The 25,742-nt window shown below is 34.3% G+C and overlaps 1 protein-coding gene and 1 long non-coding RNA gene across 4 annotated transcripts in view; one reads left to right on the forward strand and one right to left on the reverse strand.

The window, feature by feature from the left end:
- HIF1A (hypoxia inducible factor 1 subunit alpha) overlaps positions 1–21,592 on the forward strand; it is a 45,020-nt gene extending 23,428 nt beyond the window's left edge. For 2 of the 3 annotated variants that reach the window (XM_081289096.1, XM_081289095.1), the window contains 14 exons: positions 469–659; positions 1,215–1,360; positions 1,444–1,528; positions 5,087–5,199; positions 5,818–6,020; positions 10,406–10,512; positions 11,984–12,131; positions 13,432–13,652; positions 14,332–14,618; positions 16,004–16,126; positions 16,247–16,665; positions 18,922–19,030; positions 19,490–19,616; positions 20,243–21,592. In XM_081289096.1, coding sequence (XP_081145222.1) covers positions 611–659; positions 1,215–1,360; positions 1,444–1,528; positions 5,087–5,199; positions 5,818–6,020; positions 10,406–10,512; positions 11,984–12,131; positions 13,432–13,652; positions 14,332–14,618; positions 16,004–16,126; positions 16,247–16,665; positions 18,922–19,030; positions 19,490–19,616; positions 20,243–20,394 — 2,289 coding nt within the window. In that variant the 5' untranslated portion in view covers positions 469–610 and the 3' untranslated portion in view covers positions 20,395–21,592. Of the gene's footprint in view, positions 1–465; positions 660–1,214; positions 1,361–1,443; positions 1,529–5,086; positions 5,200–5,817; positions 6,021–10,405; positions 10,513–11,983; positions 12,132–13,431; positions 13,653–14,331; positions 14,619–16,003; positions 16,127–16,246; positions 16,666–18,921; positions 19,031–19,489; positions 19,617–20,242 lie in introns of all 3 variants that reach the window. The other variant, XM_081289094.1, reaches the window with a different exon arrangement.
- On the reverse strand, positions 557–25,005 carry LOC308646328. The gene is made up of 4 exons (XR_014021362.1): positions 24,265–25,005; positions 19,481–19,565; positions 816–920; positions 557–691 (listed from the first exon to the last, which is right to left on the reverse strand). It is a non-coding gene; the product is annotated as an uncharacterized lncRNA (long non-coding RNA).
- Positions 25,006–25,742: the final 737 nt, after the last annotated feature.

Genomic DNA, 25,742 nt, shown 5'->3' on the forward strand with positions numbered 1-25,742 from the left:
TTAAAAATCGGTGTATCTACTTAACAACTATCTACTTAACAACTCCTGTTCTCAAGTTCTTATGTACAACTTTAGGTTGTTTTTCCAGAATTAATCATGGTTTCTTTTTGTTTAGACTACATATGAAAGACTATTAAGTACACACTTAGATATGTAGGGCTCTTGAGTTTTTAGCTAAAATAAAAACATCTCCAATTTGACATGCTAAAGAGGAAACACCTGCTTTGGCAAAGTTTAAACCTTAATCTTGGTCTTGTGAGAGTTCCTTATGTTTGCAGTGATCCAAAATATGTAGAGTCATCTTGTATAAGAATGCCTTAATCTACTAGACAAATCTCTTACAATTTAATTACATGGCATCTTCTAATCCTGTGGTAAGAAAAATGTAGAATTAATTTTATTCAAGCTAAGGCATATTAGCTTATATGCATTTTTTGTCTCTTTTTTGTTGTTTTTGTTGTTAAGTAGGATAAGTTCTGAACGTCGAAAAGAAAAGTCTAGAGATGCAGCCAGATCTCGACGAAGCAAAGAGTCTGAAGTTTTTTATGAACTTGCTCATCAGTTGCCACTTCCCCATAACGTGAGCTCACATCTTGATAAGGCTTCTGTTATGAGGCTTACCATCAGTTATTTGCGTGTGAGGAAACTTCTGGATGCTGGTGAGTTGCTTTAAAAAGGATATATAACAGGCCTGAAAATTAGAAATTAGAAGTAATTAGAAATTATTATTAGCAGGTGGTCACTGATGATTTTTTTTAATGCTCATGCATATAAAATTTATATTTACCTCTGCCTCCCTTTTCTTGTTTACCTACCTTCTAAAATATGGTCTTTCTTTTTGTTTTTTGGTTTGGCTGTATTACTTCAAATAATTATGAAAAGCAGCTTGCAAAATCTTAGTCCTCTTAGCCTATATTGTTCTGTATTAAAATGAAAGCAATGGGGAAAAATTAAAATATACAGAAAAAGCAGGTACTGTAGATTTTTTTAATGTATTGTTTTAGTTCTAGATGAACACAATAACTTCATTCCATTTATTTATGTGGTGCTGAGAATCAAACCCAGTGCCTCACATGTGATAAGCAAGTGCTCCACCACTGAGCCCCAGTCCCAGCCTAGATACTGTAGATATTATAAAGTTTATAACATCTAAACATTACATCATTTAAGTCATAACTTTTTAAATTATTTTCCTCCTCTTCACACCTTTTCAGGTGACCTGGATATTGAAGATGAGATGAAGGCACAGATGAACTGCTTTTATTTGAAAGCCCTGGATGGCTTTGTTATGGTGCTCACAGATGATGGCGACATGATTTACATTTCTGATAACGTGAACAAATACATGGGATTAACTCAGGTAAAATGTCCACATATTAAAAGCCCTTTGGATGTTTTTATGATTTTATGATGTAGATCTAATTTTTAAAAATATGTTTACAGTTTGAACTAACTGGACACAGTGTGTTTGATTTTACTCATCCGTGTGACCATGAGGAAATGAGAGAAATGCTTACACACAGAAATGGTGAGAAGAAAAGTCTACTGTTTGATTTAATGTGACAAGAGGTTTTACTTAATCAGATATGTTACTAATTTTTAAATGTCGTTATTGTACTCATCTAAGGCAAAAATGTTCTTTCACATTTAGTAAAATGCTAACACTGTTCTTTGTTAAAACTGTTATACTTTTTTGGGGAATTTCATAGAAATACCATACCTTTTATTGTTCGGTGGGGGTACTGGTGATTGAACTCAGGAGCACTTGACCACTGACTCATATCCCCAACCCTATTTTGTATATTAGAGACAGGATCTCACTGAGTTGCTTAGTACCTCTCTTTTGCTGAGGGTTCCTTTGAACTTGGGATCCTACTGCCTCAGCCTCCCGAGCTGCTGGGATCACATGTGTGCCACAGCACCTGACTACAATTTTTTTTAAAACTGACCTAACTTCCTAAATAATTATACAGACACATACACATGAATAGTAAAATGTATAAATTAAAATGAAGACCGAGAAAGTTATAAATTAAAATAAAACAAAACATTATGGCAATAAGAAGTGAAAATGACAGGTAACAGAATTTTACAGTTATTAAAGCTAAGGTGCCAGTTTAGATCCAGGTTTTTTTGAGACCCAAGAAGAAAAAAGGACAAAGTTGACTTAGAGTTTTAAGAGCACAATAACTACTTTGATTTCTCAGGATTTTTAAAAAATAATTTGAAGTTATGTAGTTCAATTACAAAGTTTTGTAATCATGAATGCTTACACATTAAAAAAGACATAAAACTTTAATTTTCTTGTGATTTGTTAACAATAACAAAATATTCCAAGATTTTTGAAAAGTACCTTAAAAAAAGGTAAAGTTTTTTTTCACATTTGTGCCTTCCTCAGCCAAGTATACTCATTTGATCAATTCTACTTTTCATGACTGAAAGTTACCACAATGAAAATTTATTATACTTTGCTGCCTTCTGATTTAAATAAGTTTCTCTGCTTCTGTTTTAAACAACTTCAAGTTTGTAGTACTTTCTTGAATAATATTTAAGGTTTCCTTTTTTATCCCATTTATTATAATAATAGCGAACCTCTATTGAGAGAATACTCTGTGGACACTTCAGTGACCAAGACACTGTCATCTTCATTTTATAGCTTGAAGTTCTTTGTTCCTCATAACCCTGTGAAGTTAATGTTGGTTTCCATTTTACTGAGGAAACTGGGGGTACCTAGTTACTGAGTAACTTGTCCAGTATTACTTGGTTAGCAAATTGCAGAGCTTGGGTTGAACTCTGGGAGACTACTTCAGTCCATGCTTGTTAGCACTTATGAGCTTTTTTAGTATTCTTGAATTCTAACTACAATCTTCTGCTTTTTTTTTTTCATCATTTATAGGTGCCCTGTTTTGCTTTTTAATTTCATTTTGTGCTTTTACTACTATGAAAATGGGAAACAAATGCACAATTTTTAGGTTTCTGTGTAAAGAACAAGTGAACTTAGAATTCTGTGTAAAAAATAAATAAATATGCTCTAAGCAAGGTCCTAAATGGGTTTTCAATGAGTTAAATAGTTTTTAGGCTTGAGGTTTATATTGACTGCTTGGGGCTTCCTGCCACTAGACCATAAATGGATACTAGGCAGTCTTGTTTTGATTTAGCAATCATGTTAATGTGTTCTTTGACATCAGATTAGTCACTTAAATGTGTTTTGCATCAAATGTACTTTTTTCAGGCACACAAATATTTTTTCACTTATTTGAGTGCTCTTACAAAGCATTATATTTTAATGATACTTAAGAGTCTGTAGTGTGTTTACACAAATAGTCCGATTATTCATTGATTATTCATTGAATTCTAAAGAACTTTTAGAATTCATAAAATAAAAAATATGACTTCATTTTTAGAGAGCTGAAAATATAGTTCTTCTTTTTTTGTGGAGGGGTTGGTAACCAGGGATTCAACTCGGGGGTACTCAACCACTGAGCCACATCCTCAGCTCTAGTTTGTATTTTTATTTAGAGACAGGGTCTCACTGAATTGCTTAAAGGGCTTCGCTAAGTTGCTAAGGCTGGCTGTGAACTCTCCATCCTCCTGCCTCACCATTTCAAAGCCCTTAGTTTCCAAAGAGCAGTTTAATTTGAACTTAGATTATGAAGGACTGCAAATACCTTGAGGAGTTTACCCACAAATCTCTACTGCACCTTTCATAACCATCATCACCTGCCTCCATAATACACCTATATCATCATTAAGACCAGTGTGATTTTGTGGCATTATTTTAAAATCAATTCTTAATGCTTCTAGGGAAGGCAAATTCAGTCCTAGAACTCATCTTCCTTAAGAGTCTAGCATTTCTAGCAAAGCATACCTAAATTTAAACTTACTCTTTTGTTTCTTTTCCAATTGACAAGTGTTCTTCAATATACTAACCTTTAGATTTCTAGATATATATTTTTTTAATTATCTCATCAGTGTTTACAGATTGTACTTCTTCATTTGCCTTTTGCCAACCTTTTTAGTCCTACTACTGCTACTGGCTGAATCCCTCAATACTATCACTCTATCAAATTATATATTTAAGTTGAACTAATGTCTCTTTTTCTGAGAAAGCCTTCTTGGTTCTCCCTGATGAGAATTTACCTTCTGATCTGTTTCTCTTAAAAGCATTCTTAAAAAGTCTTGAGTACTAATTCTGTATTGTGTTGTTGTTGACCTTAGGAGAGCTACTGCATGCTTAACTTCTTCAGGAAAAGGAATGTGTCTGATTATTCATCTTTGTATCACCTGCAACATAGAGTTCAAGTTCTGAATAATGAGTATTTTTGTATTTGTTTTGAACCAGACTGACCAATGAATATAAGAAATCAAAATATTATTTGCTTAATCACCTGAGTGTAATCTCATTATTTAGTTATGATGTTTGGAACGGGAGTAAATAGACTTGAATTTATTTATTTCTGTAATCCCCCCCACCCCCACCCACCAGTGCTGGGTATAGAAACCAGAGCCTCAGACATAGTAGGCAAGCCTCTACCTCTTAGCTATATTTCAAACCCCTATTTCTGTAACCTAGTTATTCAATCTGGGTTTTTTCCCCCAAAGTAACACAGTAGAAATAATTTCTTGCCTGCTTTCCAGGATAATTTAAGAAAAAAATAATATATGTAAAAATGCTTTTTTGCCATTAAAAAACTTGTTGTTTTAAAAGTTCTATAAATACATTGTTACTTATTGAGCTATCACATTTGGTTATATGAAGAGTTTGCTGAGGTTCTTTTTTTGAGCATGCTTAGCACTGATAGCATATATGTTGATAGGGCAAACTCATACCATTTTCCTGTTTCCTTGTAATTTGACCAAATTTACTGGCTTGAATGATTACCTATTATCCCAATATGCCGTCCTCCTGCCAAGTGAGGGAATCACTTAAGTATTATAAATACTAGTACTGAGCGGAGCCTGTCAGTTCTCTTGTATATGTTAGAGTGGGTAAGGCTGTGAATATGTTCATGCTGAGACTCACTTTTATTGTAACAAATTCATATGTTTAGTTATGTTTTAAAACTTTATTTCATGTTTTCATTAGGCCCTGTGAAAAAGGGTAAAGAACAAAACACACAGCGAAGCTTTTTTCTCAGAATGAAGTGTACCCTGACTAGCCGGGGAAGAACTATGAACATAAAGTCTGCAACATGGAAGGTAAATCATTTTTTTGACTTTGGACCGATTATGTGCTTGATTTATAAATAAATTCATACATCTAGACACTGCTAGAATTAAAACAGATTCACAATTGTGAGGGAAAATTTATAGTTATTCCTTGGATTTACCATTTGCATTTTCAAATGATGAGTGTATAATTCTCAAAAATCTAAAACAATGTAATTTTACAACTTGAGGCACAGACTAAATTATGTGTTTTAAGATTTGTGTACCAAGCTAACTGGATCAGTTGGCTTGGTAAACAGTCAGTGTTAGAATCCTGATAAGAGTTTAATTTTCTACTCATAGTATCGCTTCTTTGCTCAGTGTTGAAACACAGTCATCAAGGCAGAAGCAGCCAGCAACCACAATAATCAGATTAAATGAAGAAACAAACACCAGGCTTATAGAAGAGTAATGTAGGGTACTTAGGAAATATGTCATGGGGAACATGCTTTATTAATTTTCAAAAAAATACATTTAATCCACTAATGACAGTAAATTTAATTAAAGCTTATTTACCTGTCAGACTCAGCTATTTATCTCTGTGTTTTTATTCTCTCTAGCATTACAACTTTGAAAAAAAAATGTTCCATTTTTCTTCTTCCTACCCAGGTACTTCACTGTACAGGCCATATTCACGTATATGATACCAACAGTAACCAATCTCAGTGTGGATACAAGAAACCACCAATGACATGCCTGGTATTGATTTGTGAACCCATTCCTCATCCATCAAATATTGAAATTCCTTTAGACAGCAAGACTTTTCTCAGTCGACACAGTCTGGATATGAAATTTTCTTACTGTGATGAAAGGTAAATTAGACATAAAATATTACTTGAAATTTTTAACTTGTCTAAGGTTTTTTAAATAGACACTGAAGACTCAATGGCATATTATGTGTTTTTGGTAAGATTAATGGAATGATATATCCTGGAACCTACTATGTACACGTTACCAGGTGCTATTCAAAAATTATTTGATGATGTCGTTTTCTTTAAGGACTCTTATTATTTAAACAGAGAAAATAAATGTCAAAGTAGCATGTTTTAAGGAAGATAACTTGTGGTTATAGACTAGATAGCAAAAGTTTTTTGGTCGGCCTCATCTTACATCTTTTTCAAGAACCATCAATCCTGCTTGTGCTTTCTATCCCCATTTCCCAAATTTATTTCTGTAACTACTTCTTTGTAATTGCCAACTTGATATTTCTGTCTGGCTAGCAATTTCTCTGTATTGTAAATGTTTTTGTTACTGAACTGTACCACTGTTGTTCTCACACAACATAAAAAAATAAAAACAATTCTTTTCTTCCTATAATGTCCATCATTGTTAACATACCACCCATGGGATGTTTTAATGACTAATGCCTTTGCCCTTTCCCATTCTGCACTAAAAAAAAATTTTTGTACTTTCTAACACATTCTCACTTTCTACATCTTTCCTTCTGCATTTAAGAAGAAACTATACTGTTCTTGTACACAACTGTCATAACATTTATTTTATGGTTTTATTACTTGTCCCATTATTTACTTAAGGTTATATAACATAGTGTTAAAAACTGATTCTGTAGCCAGATTACTAAATTCTCTGGTGCCTATATCAAAAGGATTTTAAACTAATTCTTTTCTTTGAACATTAGTTTCTTAATCTTTAATAATACCTACTTTATGGGATTAACTTGAAGATCTTATGAGAAAACCAACTTTAAGCACTCAATACAAGTATACAAAAATCGCCCATCCTTTGAACAAAGAAATGTTGATAAAGCACTTGCTTTGAAATCACATAATCTTGCATTCAGACCTGGCTTGTAGCTCTGGTACTTAGCTGTTGTTAAGACTCAGATTCCTTATCTATAAAAATAAGGGTCATACCTCAAAAAGCTGCTGTGAAGACTAAAGGAGTTTGTTGAGTGCCAAGTACGAATAGGGAATACCTCACCATAGCTATCCAACTTTAAGAAAATGAAGATACAAAAGCTAAAAAACTATTTCATGGTGTTTATTGGCAGTGTTAATATGAATACATGATGGAATAGTGATGTCCACCCTACTTTAGAGGAATTTTTTTTTTTTAACTTGAAGTATAGGTGTAGCTGAGGAGAAGGGAAAGAAATGGAGTAAAAATGAGAAAGGAATGACATTTATCTCTGGGTCTTTCAGAAAATTAGCATGATGATCATGACAGAGAAATTAAGACCAAAAGCATCTAGCCTAAAGATCTAAGAGGGAAATGATTGTTTTCTGGTCAAAGTTCTTTCCAGCAACTGTAACCCTTGAGCCAAGACATGGAAAAATATTTGTCCAATTTTAAGAAAATCTAACACATTAAAGTAATCCACTTGTAATTATTCAGTACATTTATTTGAACATCTACTATGTTCATGCCACAAAATAGAAATAAATATGAACAAATCCTAGAGTGAATTTGTAGAGCAACTGCTTTAGTTCACAGGTTTCCCCTATCCATTAAAAATACTTTTTGATCAAACTTTCTAGATCTTTCCTCCCCTAAAAATTAAATTTATCTTGTTTCTTCCTATATGAATAAAGTTGACCTTCAAGGAAAACTATCAACTGTTTATATTTTGACTTCTTGACATCCCTTAGTAGTAAACATACCTCAGATTGAGAAGTACTAACATCTGATTAAATAAAAACTTCCTTTAGGGGCTGGGGATGTGGCTCAAGCGGTAGTGCGCTCGTCTGGCATGCGTGCGGCCCGGGTTCAATCCTCAGCACCACATACAAAGAAAGATGATGTGTCTGCCGAAAACTAAAAAAAATAAATATTAAAAAATTCTCTCTCTCTCTCTCTCTCTCTCTCTCTCTCTCTCTCTCTCTCTTAAAAAAAAAAAAAAACTTCCTTTAAATAATATACATGACTCTCATCAAAGTGATCCTCTTGCCGCCTTCTCCAGCATCATCTCTTTCCACTTGCTCCCACTAACGAACCACACCTACATGTACACCATGTTAAGCATTTTCTCTTTGCTTGTACTGTACCTTCTTCCTAAAGTGGCTTTGCCTTCTCTTTGACTCTCTTTCATACAAAACTCTCTCACAAGAAGCTGTCCCTCACCCTGACCATTTCTCCTCATGATAGAGGTAGTTCCTCTGATTCCTAGAACAGATACACATCATTGCATTTAATACCTTGTTTCACAAGTTGTATGATAAGTGCACCAAAAGATAAGTCATACTTAGAACAATGCCAGGAGCAAAGGTATATAGATTTGCATAGTGAAAAAGTATTTAAATTCCATGAGAATTTTATTTAAATGTGTAATATACATATGAGCAATTAAAACTGTTTTTAGGTTCGGGGTTATAGCTCAGTGGTAGTACACTGGTTAGTATATCAAAGGTCCTGGATATGATCCACAAATAAATAGTTTAAGGACAGTATTTGTTTTTGTAATGCTGCCACCTAGTGTTGATGTGTTTGGGAATATCTTTGTGAAGGATTAAGGTTTTTCTTTACTTTAAAAAGTAATGATGTAATGACTATAAGCAAGACAAAGCAATAGAATTGTGCTTCTTTTGCAGACTGGGGACAATGAAATGTTTAGCTACAATTTTCCATACAAACTTGAAACAATATTCATATAGAATAAACACCCTCCAAGGTAACTGATGGGTGATGAACAAATACACCAAGTTTGACCAAAGCAAAATACAAACTGAAAAGTGTTGGGATTGTTCATGTTTTGAATTTAACATGCTTGTTTTATTTAAAAAATACCTATAGAAACTCATCATAAATTGCTTGTATTTCCAGACATTATAGAGAAGGCATACTCCATTGTTAACTGTTGTTAAAATAATGTTTAAGGGGCTGGGGATGTGGCTCAAGCGGTAGCGCACTCGCCTGACATGCGTGCGGCCCGGGTTCGACCCTCAGCACCACATACAAACAAAGATGTGTGTCCACCAATAACTAAAAAATAAATATTAAAAAATTCTCTCTCTCTCTCACTCTCTCTTTAAAAAAAATAATGTTTAAGTTTGAAATTATTCTTACAATACATATTAAAATAACTTTAGATAAAATGCCTTCTTCCAACAATTAGCTGGTTTATTTAAAAATTTGTTTTGACCTTTCTCCAATAACACGTGTTTGCTTTGGTTTTGATAATAAGGTTTCTATTTATTTTTGAACAAGCTATTATAGCATGTCTTGCCTTAGAGCAGTATTAGTTTTATACCTTAATAACAAAGTATCGCCTGTGTCCTTTCTGTAATTAGGTGTTTTTGGTTTTTGGACACAGTGTAATATAGAATTTTTGTTTGCTCCTCATAAAAAAGTCCTTTGAAATCAAGGCTGAGAAATCTAAACATGTTTTGGTCCCAGAAAGGCTTTGGAAGAGAATATTTCTGTTTAATATGGTGTTAATAAGAGCACAGCCTTCTCTTTCTCATAACGTGGGTTCTCATGAAGTGTTCCAAACTGGATACAGAGAATAAAATCTAGTCTCTATTCTAAAGGAATTTCTAGGAAACCAGATGGAATAACTAGATTAGTTTTCCACCCATTTTCAATTTGATATCATTGTTTCATCTGAAATTATTCCTAAAAGTTCGTACAACTAATTTTAGAAACTAAATAATAAAGCATCTTCTAAAGCCTTCTGAATATCTGTTCCTTCACTTCCCATTTAGTGTAGGTACTCTGTAGATAAATGTCAGTGACTACCTTTACAAATTTTATCATTTAGCAGTACTTCATATCTATATATGTATACTTTGCAATGTGGATACAATAGAATGTGATGAAAACAGGTAACAAGCTTGGGTGAAGGGAATAACTAATGCTCAAATAGAGGACTTACAGAAAGGCATGGTGTTGTACTTAATAACTGTAGGATTTCTTTCTTTTTTTATATACTTATTTTTTAGTTGTAGTTGTACACAATACCTTTACTTTATTTATTTTTATGTGGTGCTGAGGATCAAACCCAGCACCTTGCACATGCTAGGCAAGCACTCTACAGCTGAGCCACAACCCCAGCCCAATAACCGTAGGATTTCTAAAGGTGAGATATAAATTTATTTTAAGCAATGGGCAGTCTTTACTATTGAAAACTCACTTGTCCATAAGGCTAATGAACATCAGTTACTTTGGAGAAGCAAAAAATAATTTTTAATTAGTCCTTGTTCTTTTCTGTTGTTGTTAACTTACATTTTTTTACTAACAGAATTACTGAATTGATGGGATATGAGCCAGAGGAACTTTTGGGCCGCTCAATTTATGAATATTATCATGCTTTGGACTCTGATCATCTGACCAAAACTCATCACGATAGTAAGTATAATAAAGGGGAAACTCATGCATATTCTAATTATTTAATCTTCTCTGTCTATACATCTAACTTTCTGGTTAAAATTAGTCTTTCTAGACTAAATTGTTAACATACCTCTTCATAAGGATTTTGGTCATTAAATCTTTGAGATTTATTACAATGAATACCAATAAAAGTAGAATCATTTAGTAATATATAAAACATTTAGCATTTTAAATACAAAGACTTTTTTTTTAAAATAACTTTTATTTATTTTTATGTGGTGCTGAGGATCGAACCCAGGGCCTTGCACATGCGAGGCGAGTGCTCTAATGCTGAGCCATAACCCCAGCCCCACAAAGACTTTTTTTTTTTTTTTTTTTAAATTTTCTATCTTTGTAAATTCTTATTGACTTTATTTTTTTTTTTAATTATTTTATTGTTGGTTGTTCAAAACATTACATAGTTCTTATTATACCATATTTCACAGATTGATTCAAGTGGGTTATGACTTTTAAAACAACCAGATATTATAGAATATTTAACAGCATCCTTTTCAGAATCCATACTTAAATAATTGGATCAGTGATTGGCATACTGAAGGCATTCAGAAAATACTTGTTCAATGAATGTGAAGGTGTTCAACATCATGTACATGTGATAACAAGTACTCTTGATATAATAAGATGATTCTTAATTTTATTCAAATGAATGTTATTTAAGATCCAAACTTAAGTTAAACTTTGGAATTTCTCACCTGCCTATTTAATCTATATCTAAACATGACTTCCCAATGTGATTAGGAAGGCCCAAATGTCACTTAAAAAGTGTGTGATTAGCCTTGAATTACAGAGCCCAAATCCATCTGCATTCAGGGCCTGAATACTTATAATATCATCAATATGATTTATTCACTGCTTTCTTTCTTTCTTTCTTTTTTTAAATAGATCTTTATTTATGTGGTGCTGAGGATGGAACCCAGTGCCTCATATATACAAGGCAAGCGCTCTACCGCTGAGCCACAACTCCAACCCCTTATTTCACTGCTTTTTTCCAAATAAGTTAATTTTACATTGCATGAATTGCCAAAAGCCTACATTATGGTATCAGTTTATATTCAAATATGCTAAGTGCAGTTTTTTGAAGTCTGATTGTCTAGAAATTAGAGCAGGAATTTAAGGAAATGGTAGTACTGCTTTCTTGTAATATCAAGCAGTGATCATTCTCTAGTCTGACACTTTCAACATAAATCAAAGTAATTTTAGCCACTGTTCTCTCTTGGCTTTTTGTTTTATTTATAGTAAAGATGGGGGGGGGCATGTTTTCAGCTATCCTGGGGCTTTCTCCTTCAATTTAAATAGTTAACAACTGATACCACTAAAGTAAACATTTCTCCCCTTTTCTAAAACAGTGATCTACATTCAATATCTATCCATTTGATTGAAAATTCAAAGCTATTTCCTCTGTATCATTCTTTTTCTTTTTCATTCCCAGTGTTTACTAAAGGACAAGTCACCACAGGACAGTATAGGATGCTTGCCAAAAGAGGTGGATATGTCTGGGTAGAAACTCAAGCAACTGTTATATATAACACCAAGAACTCTCAACCACAATGCATTGTATGTGTAAATTATGTTGTAAGGTAAGCTGGCAAATAAACATTTTGGGGAGACCAAGTAGTTAAGTTTTGGGACACTGTTTTTTAAAAAAATAGTTTTTTGTTGTTGTTGTTGTCAATGGACTTTCATTATTTTTTATTTTTTTATATGCAGTGCTAAGAATTGAACCCACTGCCTCACATGTGCTAGGAAAGTGCTGTACCACTGAGCTACAACCCTAGCCCCTTTGGGCACTTTTTATAGGAAGAGGAAATTGTAAATATTAATTTTATTTTCACTTTTCTATAGAATTATGATTTTCATGTCAAATAGTTCACAGTGATTCCACTGAATACTACCAGTAGTTGTCTATCCACGCTTTGACTCCTGTTTTTTAATAAGACCTTGAAAAAAAAAAAAACTTGATCTATGGATTAGTTTGCTTTACTATCTACATACACAGCTCAAGGCAGCTGTTTTTGTGTAGGGAGAATACTGGTCTTAGAATGGTCTTATGTCATAGCTCTGCCACTCATTAGATCTGTAACCTTGGAGAAGTCTTATTTCTCCTAATTCCACCCATGTAGGTAAGATAATATCTGAAAAGGTTTTAACAAAAGTATTGTGTCTATCTACAACTAAAAAAAAATTGTTTTAAAAAAAAAGCGTTCTTGTGTGACATTACCATTATGTAAGAATACTCTTCTCTTCCCCTCACCCCACTTTGCCTAATAACTACATGTGAGTTCAACTTTCAACTTGTTAGCCTTTCTGTTAAGTAAGTCTTCTCTGTTTTAGCAGTGATCACATTTGCAATTTTATTTTCACAAGGAGTTATAAACTTCTTGAGGGCAAGGTTTGGGTATTTTGATTTTTATATCCTCTGTTCATTCCACCAAGTGAACATTTAATATGTTAACTAAAGTAATAATAAAATTTACATTGAAGCCAAACATAAAACTGGAGCTATTGTTCATCATCCTTCCCCCACCCATATTCCTACCCCCAAAGAAAACAAGTGCCCCATTTTAGAAAGAGTGTAGTCATCTTACCCTTATATCTTTATATTGTAGAACCATCCTTAGGCCATGCTTCATATATTAGTCCCAAAGAGTTGTTTTGTGCCAATTTCATTAGTCAAATATTTGAGTTAACTTCTGTGAATTTTATTAGGTCTTTTAAAACATATGTGACGAGTATGCATGAGAAATCATCCATCTCAAGGAATATTAAAATGTTCATTTTTAAAAAGGAGAATGTAAGAGACAAGATCATTTCATAGTCCCCCTCACCCTTATTGTTTCAAGTAATCATTTAAGAATTACTAATCTCTTTTTTTGACAGTGGTATTATTCAGCACGACTTGATTTTCTCCCTTCAACAAACTGAATGTGTCCTCAAACCAGTTGAGTCTTCAGATATGAAAATGACTCAGCTCTTCACCAAAGTTGAATCAGAGGATACAAGTAGCCTCTTTGATAAACTTAAGAAGGAACCTGATGCTTTAACTTTGCTGGCCCCAGCTGCTGGAGACACAATCATATCTTTAGATTTTGGCAGCAATGGTGGGTAGTTAGGTATTTTCTTAATCTCCTAAACTATGTTTGTTGCTATACGCTCCATTTCAACTGTACTTTACTCTGATATTTTTTGTTAGTCGTCATTTGGATACTGCTTATGTTTTGTTTTTAATAGTCTTCTTGAAATTATTCACTGAAATATTTTTACTCTTATGATTTCTTTGCATTCCTGCTTTTTAAGTATTTTGGAGAATTTTGCTCCTAAATGTCCTTAAGGTATTTTTTCTTTCTGCTTTAATTTTCTCTAGCTACTCTATTTCTATATACTGCTGTCAGATTTTCTGCACTATTTAGTAGAGCCATGTTGCAGTCAATGTAGTTGAATTAAAGGATAAATAAGAAGTCATACCATAATAGTAAACACTAAAAATGGGAACTAGATTATTGTAATTTCAAACCAGGTTAAAATTCAATGTATAGAAAGGTTGGAAATGCAGGTCTATCCCATATAGATTAGCAGAAGGTGCCAGTAGTAGACTAAAAAGATAAGTCAAGACTTATGATTATACCATATCTGCAAACTTTCCAATTAAGGAAAACATGGTTTACATTTGTCACCATTTGTCACCCAAGTGAATTACACAAATCTTGTAAAAAGGAACAACCTTCTATGGGTTAAAATTTTTATATTCTTTAGGTTGACTCATTTTTTTTCCCCCTTCAGACACAGAAACTGAAGACCAACAACTTGAAGAAGTTCCACTGTATAATGATGTAATGTTCCCCTCATCCAGTGAGAAATTACAAAATATAAATCTGGCCATGTCTCCATTACCTGCCTCTGAAACTCCAAAGCCACTTCGAAGTAGTGCTGATCCAGCACTCAATCAAGAAGTTGCATTAAAATTAGAGCCAAATCCAGAGTCACTGGAACTTTCTTTTACCATGCCCCAGATTCAAGATCAACCAGCCAGTCCTTCTGATGGAAGCACCAGACAGAGTTCACCTGAGGTAGGTGCCATGATAAGAATAACTTTCAGATTTTAAAATTCAGGTATATATTTTTTAATTTGATTTACACTTATAATTTGGACATGTCACTTTATATATTAATCTTTTGGGGGAGAAGCAGGGTTTTTTTGTTTGTTTTTAATGTGGTACTGGGGATTAGAACCTTGTGCATGTGAGGCAAGCACTCTACCAACTGAACTATATCCCCAGCCTCTTATGTGTTAATCTTAACACTCTAAAATTATTTATAAGCTATCAGCCTAATGTAGAATTCAACATGTTTTAGGCTCAGAGACAGGAACATGAGAAAGAACTGGCTTTGTATAAACCTGAATGTAAAACTTAGGTTGTTTACATATCCACAGAGAATACAACTACTTACATGTACTCCAGGTAGCTCTAGCCTATACCTATCACCTCTTTGAACTAGAAAACTCTCCAATGGCAAAAAGCTTAGCAGAGTTTAAATGGGAAAGGGCTTTACAAGTTCTGTGCCCAATTTAGTTCAATTTTTATCACTATTTTGTAATTCTGAATAAGTATAGCATGAAAATACAAAGTCTTACAGATTATATATTTAGTGATTTTCAATCTGATTTCTTGATATTAATAGTCCTAAAACTCAATAAAAGAGCCTCTTCTTACTAAAACTATGATCAGGAGTAGGGCAGCTTTGATCTGAATGGTATGTGAGGCACAAATAAATCAATAAGTGGTAAATAATCCTACATTAAATGCTAAGATTAGGAGATGTAAAATCTCAGTCTTTTGGAAAATATATCCTTTGCTCTGATTGCTTAGTTGAGTACCACAAAAAATGTTTGATTATTTTGTCTTTGACAAAAGTGAACTAATAAAAAAAAAATGCTATAATGGGGGAAAGTAAAATTTTATACTTAGAATGCACAACTATGGTTTTTGGTTAGAATTCGTGCCCAGAACTTAAAAAATGGTAATATATCCATTAAGGTGTATGCAGGTGAAAGAATTTGTTTCTGTCTTCACCCCTTAAAGTAGCTGTAAGATTTTTAGGTAGATCACCACAGGAGTGTGCCTTCTCTGTATAGAGGCAGGTTCTAGTGAACACATCATCTGCTTAATTGGCCAATTAGCTACCATTATGGGTTAGGTAAATTTTATTCTTTAGAATAATAGATGAGTGCATCTTTTAATCTTAATTTTACAAATGATGTCATATAGTGTGGAATATGTATATTGACAAAATTCGTTCCAGTACAAGCTCAAGCATGTAACTTTTTGTTAGATTGTTTTGTTTATTGGATTTTGTCTATGTGTTTTCGGAGGTCTGAGGTGGAAATTGTAGGCTAGCATAACAGATGGAGGCTTCTTCAGGGAAACATAAACACATTTAATTCCTTTTACAGCCTAACAGTCCCAGTGAATACTGTTTTGACGTGGATAGTGATATGGTCAATGTATTCAAGTTGGAATTGGTAGAGAAACTTTTTGCTGAAGACACAGAAGCAAAGAATCCATTTTCAACTCAGGTATATGGATTTGTTTATTTTGTAATGAGTTCAATTAATTTGTAGTCTAAAGTGACTAAACTTATTTTTCTTTTACAAGGTATAACCATTGTAAAAGTTCACATATTTGTTGTTTTAAAGGACACTGATTTAGACTTGGAGATGTTGGCCCCCTATATCCCAATGGATGATGATTTCCAGTTACGTTCCTTCGATCAGCTGTCACCATTAGAAAGCAGTTCTTCAAGCCCTCAAAGTGTGAGCACAATTTCAGTATTCCAGCAGACTCAAATTCAAGAACCTACTATTAATACCACCACTGCCACCACTGATGAATTAAAAACAGTGACAAAAGATGATATGGAAGACATTAAAATACTGATTGCATCTTGGTCTCCCACCCATGCACCTAAAGAAACTACTAGTGCCACAACATCATCATATAATGATACTCAAAGTCGAACCGCCTCACCAAACAGAGCAGGAAAAGGAGTCATAGAACAGACAGAAAAATCTCATCCAAGAAGCCCTAACGTGGTATCTGTCACTTTGAGTCAAAGGTATTTATATGTAACATTGAAGTTATAGTTCTTCTGTTATATTAAAATTATAGTTCTTTTATTATATTATAAATGTGTGATGTTACATGATTTGTAAACAGAGCACTTGCATGGCATATATGAGGCTCTGGGTTTAGTGGCTAGTATTGAATAAAAGTTGCTCTTATTTTTCATTGGATATTTGTACAACATTAGCTATATTATAGGTTAAATGTTTGTTTTGTTTTGTTTTTTTTTTAAGGCGAGGTGGGAGGCCTGTACCAAGAAACCTACAGTGACTTTAGTATTGCTTCTATGGAATGAAGCAATGTTTGAGCAAATATGTGGCTATAATCCAATTTTTAAGTTATAGCTAGGTGTGGTGGTGCACACCTGTAATCCCAGCATTTCAAGAGCCAGGTGGGAGTATTGCAAGTTCAAGCCTAGCCTCAGCAACTTAGGGAGGCCCTAAGCAACAATGAGAGACTCTGTCTCACAATAAAATGGGCTGGGGATATGGCTCAGTGGTAAAGCATCCCTGGGTTCAATCCCCAGTACCAAAAATTTTTCTCTATGCAATTTGTAATTGGATTTGACATGTTTTAAATTTAACTATAATTAGAGGAAAGAGGTTTTAGGTAGTCAGTATAGAGAAGAAAAGTGATTGCTTTACTATGTCTAGACTGAACCAGCTGTCAACAGCAATAGGAAAGAACTACCATAACCAGAGTATATACCCTTCTTCCCCTGTCCTGCATCCTACCTTGACCTACAATGCCAGGGAAAAAATCTGGGGGCTTTAGATTTAAATTCAGAAATAGTTTACAAATTACTATAACAATGACTGACTTCCAACCCTGAGCTCCACTAGGGCAATGTCAGTGTCTTGGGCATTTGAGTGATAGTAATACTTAGATCAGTTCCTGACAGATAGTTCTTGCTTGCTAGAGTGATAAAATGGATATAATAATATAAATGATAATAACCTGTTGTTTACTGCATACTATCAGCTATAGAAGATGGGATATTCAATTTTCTGATCAACTATTCCTTGGATTTTTAGTTGTCAAAACCAAATCTAGGGGTTGGGGTTATAGTTCAAGTGGTAGAGCTCTTGCCTCGCACATGTGAGGCACTGGATTCAATCCTCAACACCACATAAAAATAAATAAAGTATGGGCTGGGATTGTGGCTCAGTGGTACCGTGCTTGCCTCACACAGGTGGGACCCGAGTTCGATCCCCAGCACCACATAAAAATAAAGGCATTATGTTGTGTCCATCTACACCTAAAAAATAAATATTTTAAAAAAATAAATAAAGTAAACATTAAAAAAATCTAATATCAGATCACTTAATTCTATAACATTAGCTCCAAAATCATGGGTACACTTGTAACTTTCAAGTTTATATGGAGGCTTTTTTCTCCCTCCTTGTTAGGTAATTATTTACAAAATCAAAGTGCTATACTAAACCAGAATATTTGTAGTTTTAGAGTGAGAATTAAAGATAAATTACTAAAAGTACTACTACTAAGTACTTTCATGATGACTGAGTTATGTTTCATAAATACAATATATTTATAAGAGTTTTAAAATCTGCCTGTCTATAGACTAGAGATTTTATACAATTTTTTTTAAAAAAAAGAGAGAGAGAGAGAGGAGGGGGGTGGGGGGGAGAGAGAGAGAATTTTTAATATTTATTTTTTAGTTCTCAGAGGACACAACATCTTTGTTGGTATGTGGTGCTGTGGTTCTACTTCATAAAATAGGGTTATAAGAGCTGGGGATGGGGGCTGGGGATGTGGCTCAAGCGGTAGCGCGCTCCCCTGGCATGGTTGCGGCCCGGGTTCGAGCCTCAGCACCACATACAAAGATATTGTCTCTGCCGAAAACTAAAATGTAAATAAATTTTTTTTTTTTTTTTTTTTTTTAAAGTGGGAATGTAGTCCAGTTGGTAGAGCACTTGCCTAATGTGTGAGGCTCTGGGTTCAATTCCCAGTATGGCACCCCTTCTCCAATTTTCTTTTTTAAGAAATAAAATAGAAAATTTTCTGTTGTAAAAAGTGAGCTTCTGAGTGAGGGGTATAGCTCAGTGATCTTGTATTATGCACAAGGCCCTGGGTTAAATCCCTAGCTTTTGCTTTTAAAGTGATAAATGTTGGCAGTCAGGAAAGTTCCATTATGTACACAACATTATATTCCTTAATGTTGGAATCTAGGGCATATTATGCATAAAGAGCTTGATAGATAGTTTATCTAGAACATTTTCTTTTCCAGAAATACAGTTCCTGAGGAAGAATTAAATCCAAAGATATTAGCTTTGCAGAATGCTCAGAGAAAGCGAAAAATGGAACACGATGGTTCACTTTTTCAAGCAGTAGGAATTGTAAGTGTGAGAGTAACATGTTGCTTTTCTACTCTAGCTAATGTGCTACTTTCAAGTTATATATAGGCAATTTAAGAAGTGATACATTGGGCTTTCTTATTTGATACACACTAATTTTTAAAAATACAGTTAATGAATGCATTATTGGAGTAAAAATTCTGAACAATACAGATAAATTCTGACTAAGAAATGAAGTTCTCACATTTCTCCACTCTGGGTATCACCTCTGATCTCATTTTCTTTGTGTTATTCTCCCTTATTAGTAAAAACCACTGTGTAATAATGAATAGCAAATGGCTTTACCATAGTTATTATTAGGAGAAAGAATAAAAATAATATAGGGCAGTATTTAAGAAACCTGCCTATATGTTTCTATTAAACTTAAATGCATTTCAAAGTCTAATTGTAAAAAAAAAAAAAATTCAACATAATAAACTTGAAATAACTTACTCTTTTTAGGGCACACTATTACAGCAACCAGATGATCGTGCAACTACTACATCACTTTCTTGGAAACGTGTAAAAGGATGCAAATCTAGTGAACAGAATGGAATGGAGCAAAAGACAATTATTTTAATACCCTCTGGTTAGTTTGTTTTGCCCTCAAACATCACAAGGACAATTATAATAAATGAAATTTTTTTTACCAGGAGCTTTACTCCAAGTGAGAGTGATTTAGATTCCTTAGCAAAATGGAAAAAGTAAAGTGTAATACCATTTAATCTACTGACTCTATTTAGGGTAGATACATCAAGATGGAACTTAAGTAATTCTTTCTGATGTATCTAGCTTTATGTGCTATCAATATTGATAGAAGAGGAAGCTTACGAATTCTTTTACCAAACTGATTTATCACTTTTCTATGCCCTCATTGTCTCCTGTAAATATTTCTGATGTGGGACTGGGGTTATGGCTCAGCGATGGAGTGCTTGTCTGACATGTGCAGGGTCCTAGGTTCAATCCTGGGCACCACATAAAAATAAATAAAATGAAGGTATTGTGTCCAACTACAACTAAAAAATAAATATTTTTTAAAAAAATTTCTGATCTAGCACCAATAATACTTGACTGCATTTATTTGTTTACGTTGCTGTGGTTTTGGCCAAATGACTAAAAACCCATCCAGAAGTTTGTTTTATTTTCCCCCAAACCTAATGCATAGTGGAAGTTTAATAAATTTAATGAATACTTGTGTATTTCTTTCTTTTTTAGATTTAGCATGTAGACTGCTGGGGCAATCAATGGATGAGAGTGGATTACCACAGCTGACCAGTTATGATTGTGAAGTTAACGCTCCTATACAAGGCAGCAGAAACCTACTGCAGGGTGAAGAATTACTCAGAGCTTTGGATCAAGTTAACTGAGCTTTTTCATGATTTCATTCCTTTTTGTTTCTTTTTCTTTTTTTTTTTTTTTTTTAATTTTTTGGACACTGGTGGCTCATTACCTAAAGCAGTCTATTTATATTTTCTATATCTAATTTTAGAAGCCTGGCTACAATACTGCACAAACTCAGATAATTCAATTTTGATCCCCTTTCTACTTAATTTACATTAATGCTCTTTTTTAATATGTTCTCTAATGCTAGATCACAGACAGCACATTTTCACAGATCTTTGGTGTTTGAACCATTGCATTGTAGTAGCATCATTTAAAAATGCACCTTTTTATTTATTTATTTTTGGCTAGGGAGTTTGTCCCTTATTGATTTATTTTTAATAAGATGCCAATATAATTTTTTAAGAAGGCAGTAACCTTTCATCATGATCACAAACAGCTGAAACATTTTTACTCATTTTTCACATTTTACATAAACAATAATGCTTTGCCAGCAGTACATGGTAGCCACAATTGCACAATATATTTTCTTAAAAAGTACCAGCAGTTACTCATGCAATATATCCTGCATTTATAAAACTAGTTTTTAAGAAGAAATTTTTTTTGGCCTATAAAATTGTTAAACCTGAAACTTGACATTGTTAATCTTATAATAATGATTCTTAAATGCTGTATGGTTTATTATTTAAATGGGTAAAGCCATTTACATGATATAGAAAGATATGCATATATCTGGAAGGTATGTGGCATTTATTTGGATAAAATTCTCAGTTCAGAGAAATCATCTGATGTTTCTGTAGTTACTTTCCCAGCTGAAAAGAAAACAATACCCTGTGTAGTTGTGGAAGTTTATGCTAATATTGTGTAATTGATATTAAACCTAAATGTTCTACCCACTCTGTTGGTATAAAGATTTTGAGCAGACTGTAAACAAACAAAAAAATCATGCATTGTTAGTAAAATTGCCTAGTATGTTAATTTGCTCAAAATATGATGTTTGGTTTTATGCACTTTGTCGCTATTAACATCCTTCTTTTTTCATATAGATTTCAATGATTGAGTAATTTAGAAGCATTATTTTAGGAATATATAGTTGTTGTAGTAAACATCTTGTTTTTTTCTATGTACATTGTATAAATTTTTCATTCCTTTGCTCTTTGTGGTTGGGTCTAACACTAACTGTATTGTTTTGTTATATCAAATAAACATCTTCTGTGGACCAGGCCCCCTTTGATTAGCTTTTATGTTTAAATAGTATTTGCATCATCTCCAGCGCATGAAATTGTTTCCTAACAATTTAAGTACTTTATGAAAATTACATTGTACAATTCTGCATTTATCTCATTGCCATTATCTTAATGTATGCTGTGTCCCTAAATGTCATGTTAACTAATAACCATAGTATTACATTGTAAAGAGTATGTTTTTAGAAAAGAAAACTGCCGTTTGTAAATTTATGAGCCTATTAAAGTGTAAAACACAAAATTTTAACATTTTTAGTATAAATGAAATGAGTGAAGCAAATCATGGACATTGTAATCATATACTATTGTAAAGGTTAGTGGTTCCTCTAAAGATTTCTAATCTATTCCCATTAACAGATGAAAAAGTTTAGACCGCAAATGATGAATGATTTGCTCAAGCCATAAAAGTAACAATGTAGACCAAAGATTTAGCTTAGAGCTTCTGAATCTAATGTTAAACATACAACAAACATTAGTTGTTTTTGTTTTAATCATTCTGTATTTTGATTTTAAATAGCTTTCTTTCTGCTATGCTTTTCTTGTATAAAACAGCTATTTCTTTTACAGTTTCTTTTTTTTTTAAAAAAAAATATAAGTATAGAAAGATATGAAAATAAGACAAAAATCACTGTTAATCTCTGTACCTAAAGGTAACAGAAAGTGCACACATGTGTGTTGCTGGGGATTGAACCCAGGCACAAATACAAAACAAGCATTCTACCACTGAGCTATACACTGAGTCCCCCAAATTTATTTATATTGATAAATTACATGGGCTGTGCCAGAGCCCTAGGTTCTTTATCTTGAGGTATGTATCCTGAACAAGATGAACTAGCTATAGATCTCTTAAATAGCTGTTCTTAGAACGGGACAACAACTACATGAAAATTTGGGAACAAAAGTTCACAATACTGATATTAAATCCAGAACCTTGGGGACATAGGTATAATTCACCCCAAATACTATGACCCAGCGTACTTCTCATTTAGTAACAGATATTACCAGAGGTGACACTTTATTCTAGAATAAAGTAGTTGCTTAATATTCCCAGATCACAAAATTTTAGAATTATGCTTATTGATTAAGAAAATTTGTTTCAGTTGAAAACTAGAAGTTTATAATTTTCAAATGTAAATAAATGGGATTACTACACAACAGGCCAGAAGTCTGGAAAAATGACCTGTGAGGACAGTGATTTAGAAGGGAAAGCCATGTTAAAGAACAGGTGAGCTAGAAGAAAAGTACTAAGTGCTCAGTTACTCTGAAAAAAAGTCACCTGGAGTGCTTAGAACTATGTAAACACAACTAGCACTTCCTTCCCAGCACTGTATGCCATCAGGAATTTCTTTATAATGCCTTCATCCAAAGGGTATAACCCAACAATGTCATTTTATCCTTATATTCCTCTCTCCTCCCTATATGTCTATGCTTCCTATCTCTTTTCTGATGCAATGAATGAATGAATGACTTTAGTATTACTTTCATCCTGAGGAAAGTGTGGCAGAAGGGATTAGCATATTTTGTTCATCTGTTACTGTTAAGTGTAGAACTGAAACTAGTTACTGAGCAAGCCTACTACTGCCAGGTACAGTGCTCATAGATTAAAAATGACTCTAACATCTGTTGAATACACTAGACTTTGTGCTAAGCATTTTGCTTGTTATCTCACACTCTTTACAAATCCCTATGAATTAGTACTTGTATCTCACTTTGTACAGTTTAAAGTCTTGGGAAAGTTGGCCCAATGTTCAAAGCTGCTGAGCAGGCCATCAGCGATTCCAAAGCCCATGGTGCTAACCACCATGCAGAAAGTACTAGTCACTCCAATAGAACAAATCCTTGTCCCACATTTTCAACTGTTCAAATAGTAAATGGGGGAAAATAAAGGGAGTGTATAAAACTGAAGGCCATTTGTCACTTGGAATTGAGGTCACCCAGGACACTGAGGGATGTCCTAAAAGGAGTGGCATGACATATGTAGAATAAAATTATTTCAAAGAGTTATTTAGTGGGTTTGGGGTCTGAACTAAAGATTCAGATTCCAGATTATAGAGACATTATTAACTCACTGGTAAATAAGGTGTAGTGTGTGGGAAAGCATTTGAACTATAAAAGGCTGTTACGTATGGTATGGTGGACTTAATGGCATAACAGACATGTTCATTTGCGCTTGTATAACCTCACAATTAACCCTTCCAATCTTGATTTCCTCACGTAAACATCCAAGAGGTTTGAAAGATAAATTTAGTTACCAGCTTTGCAGAAACAAACATTCTAAAAGGTAAGAATTTTAATGTAGCAATGTCAAAAACAAGTTACAAAGAATACGAAATATTTTTTTAACTTCATAATTTGATTAGATAAAACCTTTGCATACATGTTGCTAGCGGGAACCAAGGAAAATGTAAAGAAGAAAAACCTTATTGGGGTGTTTTAAGTTTGCCACTAACCTCTTTGCTCATTTCTTCCCTTTAAATAGCGCTGAACCTGTTATCCATATTACTTCGCGTTTAAAGCAATGTGTAGAATCTAATTCGACATAATTTCCTGTCGGATAAAAGCTACACTTGACCACAAACCTTACTATCATCGCCTTCTGGAGTTTGTTGTGTTCACACCTTCCAGAGGTTTGGACATAATGTTTATTCTTACCTTTAATTGATGGTTTTTATCCAGGATGGTGCCAGACACCCGATCTCCGTGTACTATTTTAATTTCCTTCCTGGCTCCATTCTGGGACGGAGAGAAAGGCAGGTGCCTGAGAGCGGCTGTGGTCTGAACCTCGGCGAGGAAAACACCAAGCACGCGGAAGGAACGCGGCTCGCTCCTGCTCTCGGCGCCGCCGGTACTACTACATGATGAGGATGCGAAACGCTAGCGCCAGGAGAAACTTCCGCAAGCCCCGCCCTCCGCCCTGCCGGCCACGCCCCGGTACGTGCTCGGGCGCAACACCCCGTAGTGCGCCCCCGCCCGGGCCGCGGCCCCTGGGCCCCAGGGCTCCGGTCCGCACGCGGCGGCCGCGTGTGCTGGGAGCGGCTGCGCCAGCGGCTCCCGCCTACGTGTGCGAGCGCATGTGCGAGGATCTGCGGGCGGGGAGGGGGCGCAGCGGCCCGCCTTTGTCTTCGGTGACCCAATAGAGCCCTTCCCTCAACCTTGCCTTTGACAGCTACGTCCCGAATTCCCAGGAGGAAGCTTTGGGATGTGAATCTATCCTTTGAATAGGAAAATTTCTGAGGTCTCTGAATACTTTAGGCCTTAGTTAACTCTACTATGGCTAAAACTGTACTTTAAGTTAGTCCTCATATAATCTGAAATAGAGTTGTTTAAATATACCCCCTTTAATGTCCATGAACACTCAATTCATTTTAAATAAAGCACTTTGAGATATGACTAATAAATAAATGTATAGCTGCCCCAGGGGGTAAGTTTTTTTGTTGGGTTGTTTTTTTTGCTCAGTTTTTTAATGTTGCTGCGCGTCAGTTATTGAGGGTCTTTTATGCTAAAGGTTAGGTGAATTTATAGCATATAAAAAGTTGGGGCCTTAAATTTAATCTCTATAGTTTTGGTATGTTGAGTCCACTGTTAATTGTAAAGTAAAAAAGCCTAGTATTGTTTAGAAAAAGTATCCTCACCTCTGCTAATCCATAGCTCACCATATTTTATATTTTAAGCTGCTGCTTTCAGGAAACGTAATTGTGGTTTTTCAAATAGAATTTCATAGAAAATGAAATCGTGGTTGAGGGCTGGGGATATAGCTAGGTTGATAGCTTGCTTGCCTTCCAGGCACAAGGCCCTGGGTTCAATCCCCAGCACCACAAAAAATAAAAATAAATTAAATAAATAAATAATTGTGGTTGAGGTGTTTCAAATGCTCTTTGCTAATGAAAACAGATCTATAGTATGTGTTTAGACAGGTATCATTTAAGGAGAGTGCTATAGTTCTTTTGGTCCTGTGTTTGCTTAAATCATTACAGATGGACAATTCTCCACAGAGAAGAACAGGCTGGGTGGGACCTGTAATGTTCATCAAAATGGTCATGTCTTTTAAAAAGTTGAGAACTGTTACATATATAGCCTGACAAGTAGACTAGGATTCTATAAAGATCTTTCAAGATCTTTGAAATATTAAG

Source organism: Spermophilus citellus, assembly GCF_964194105.1.
Source record: "Spermophilus citellus genome assembly, chromosome: 4".
Taxonomy (NCBI): Eukaryota; Metazoa; Chordata; class Mammalia; order Rodentia; family Sciuridae; genus Spermophilus; species Spermophilus citellus.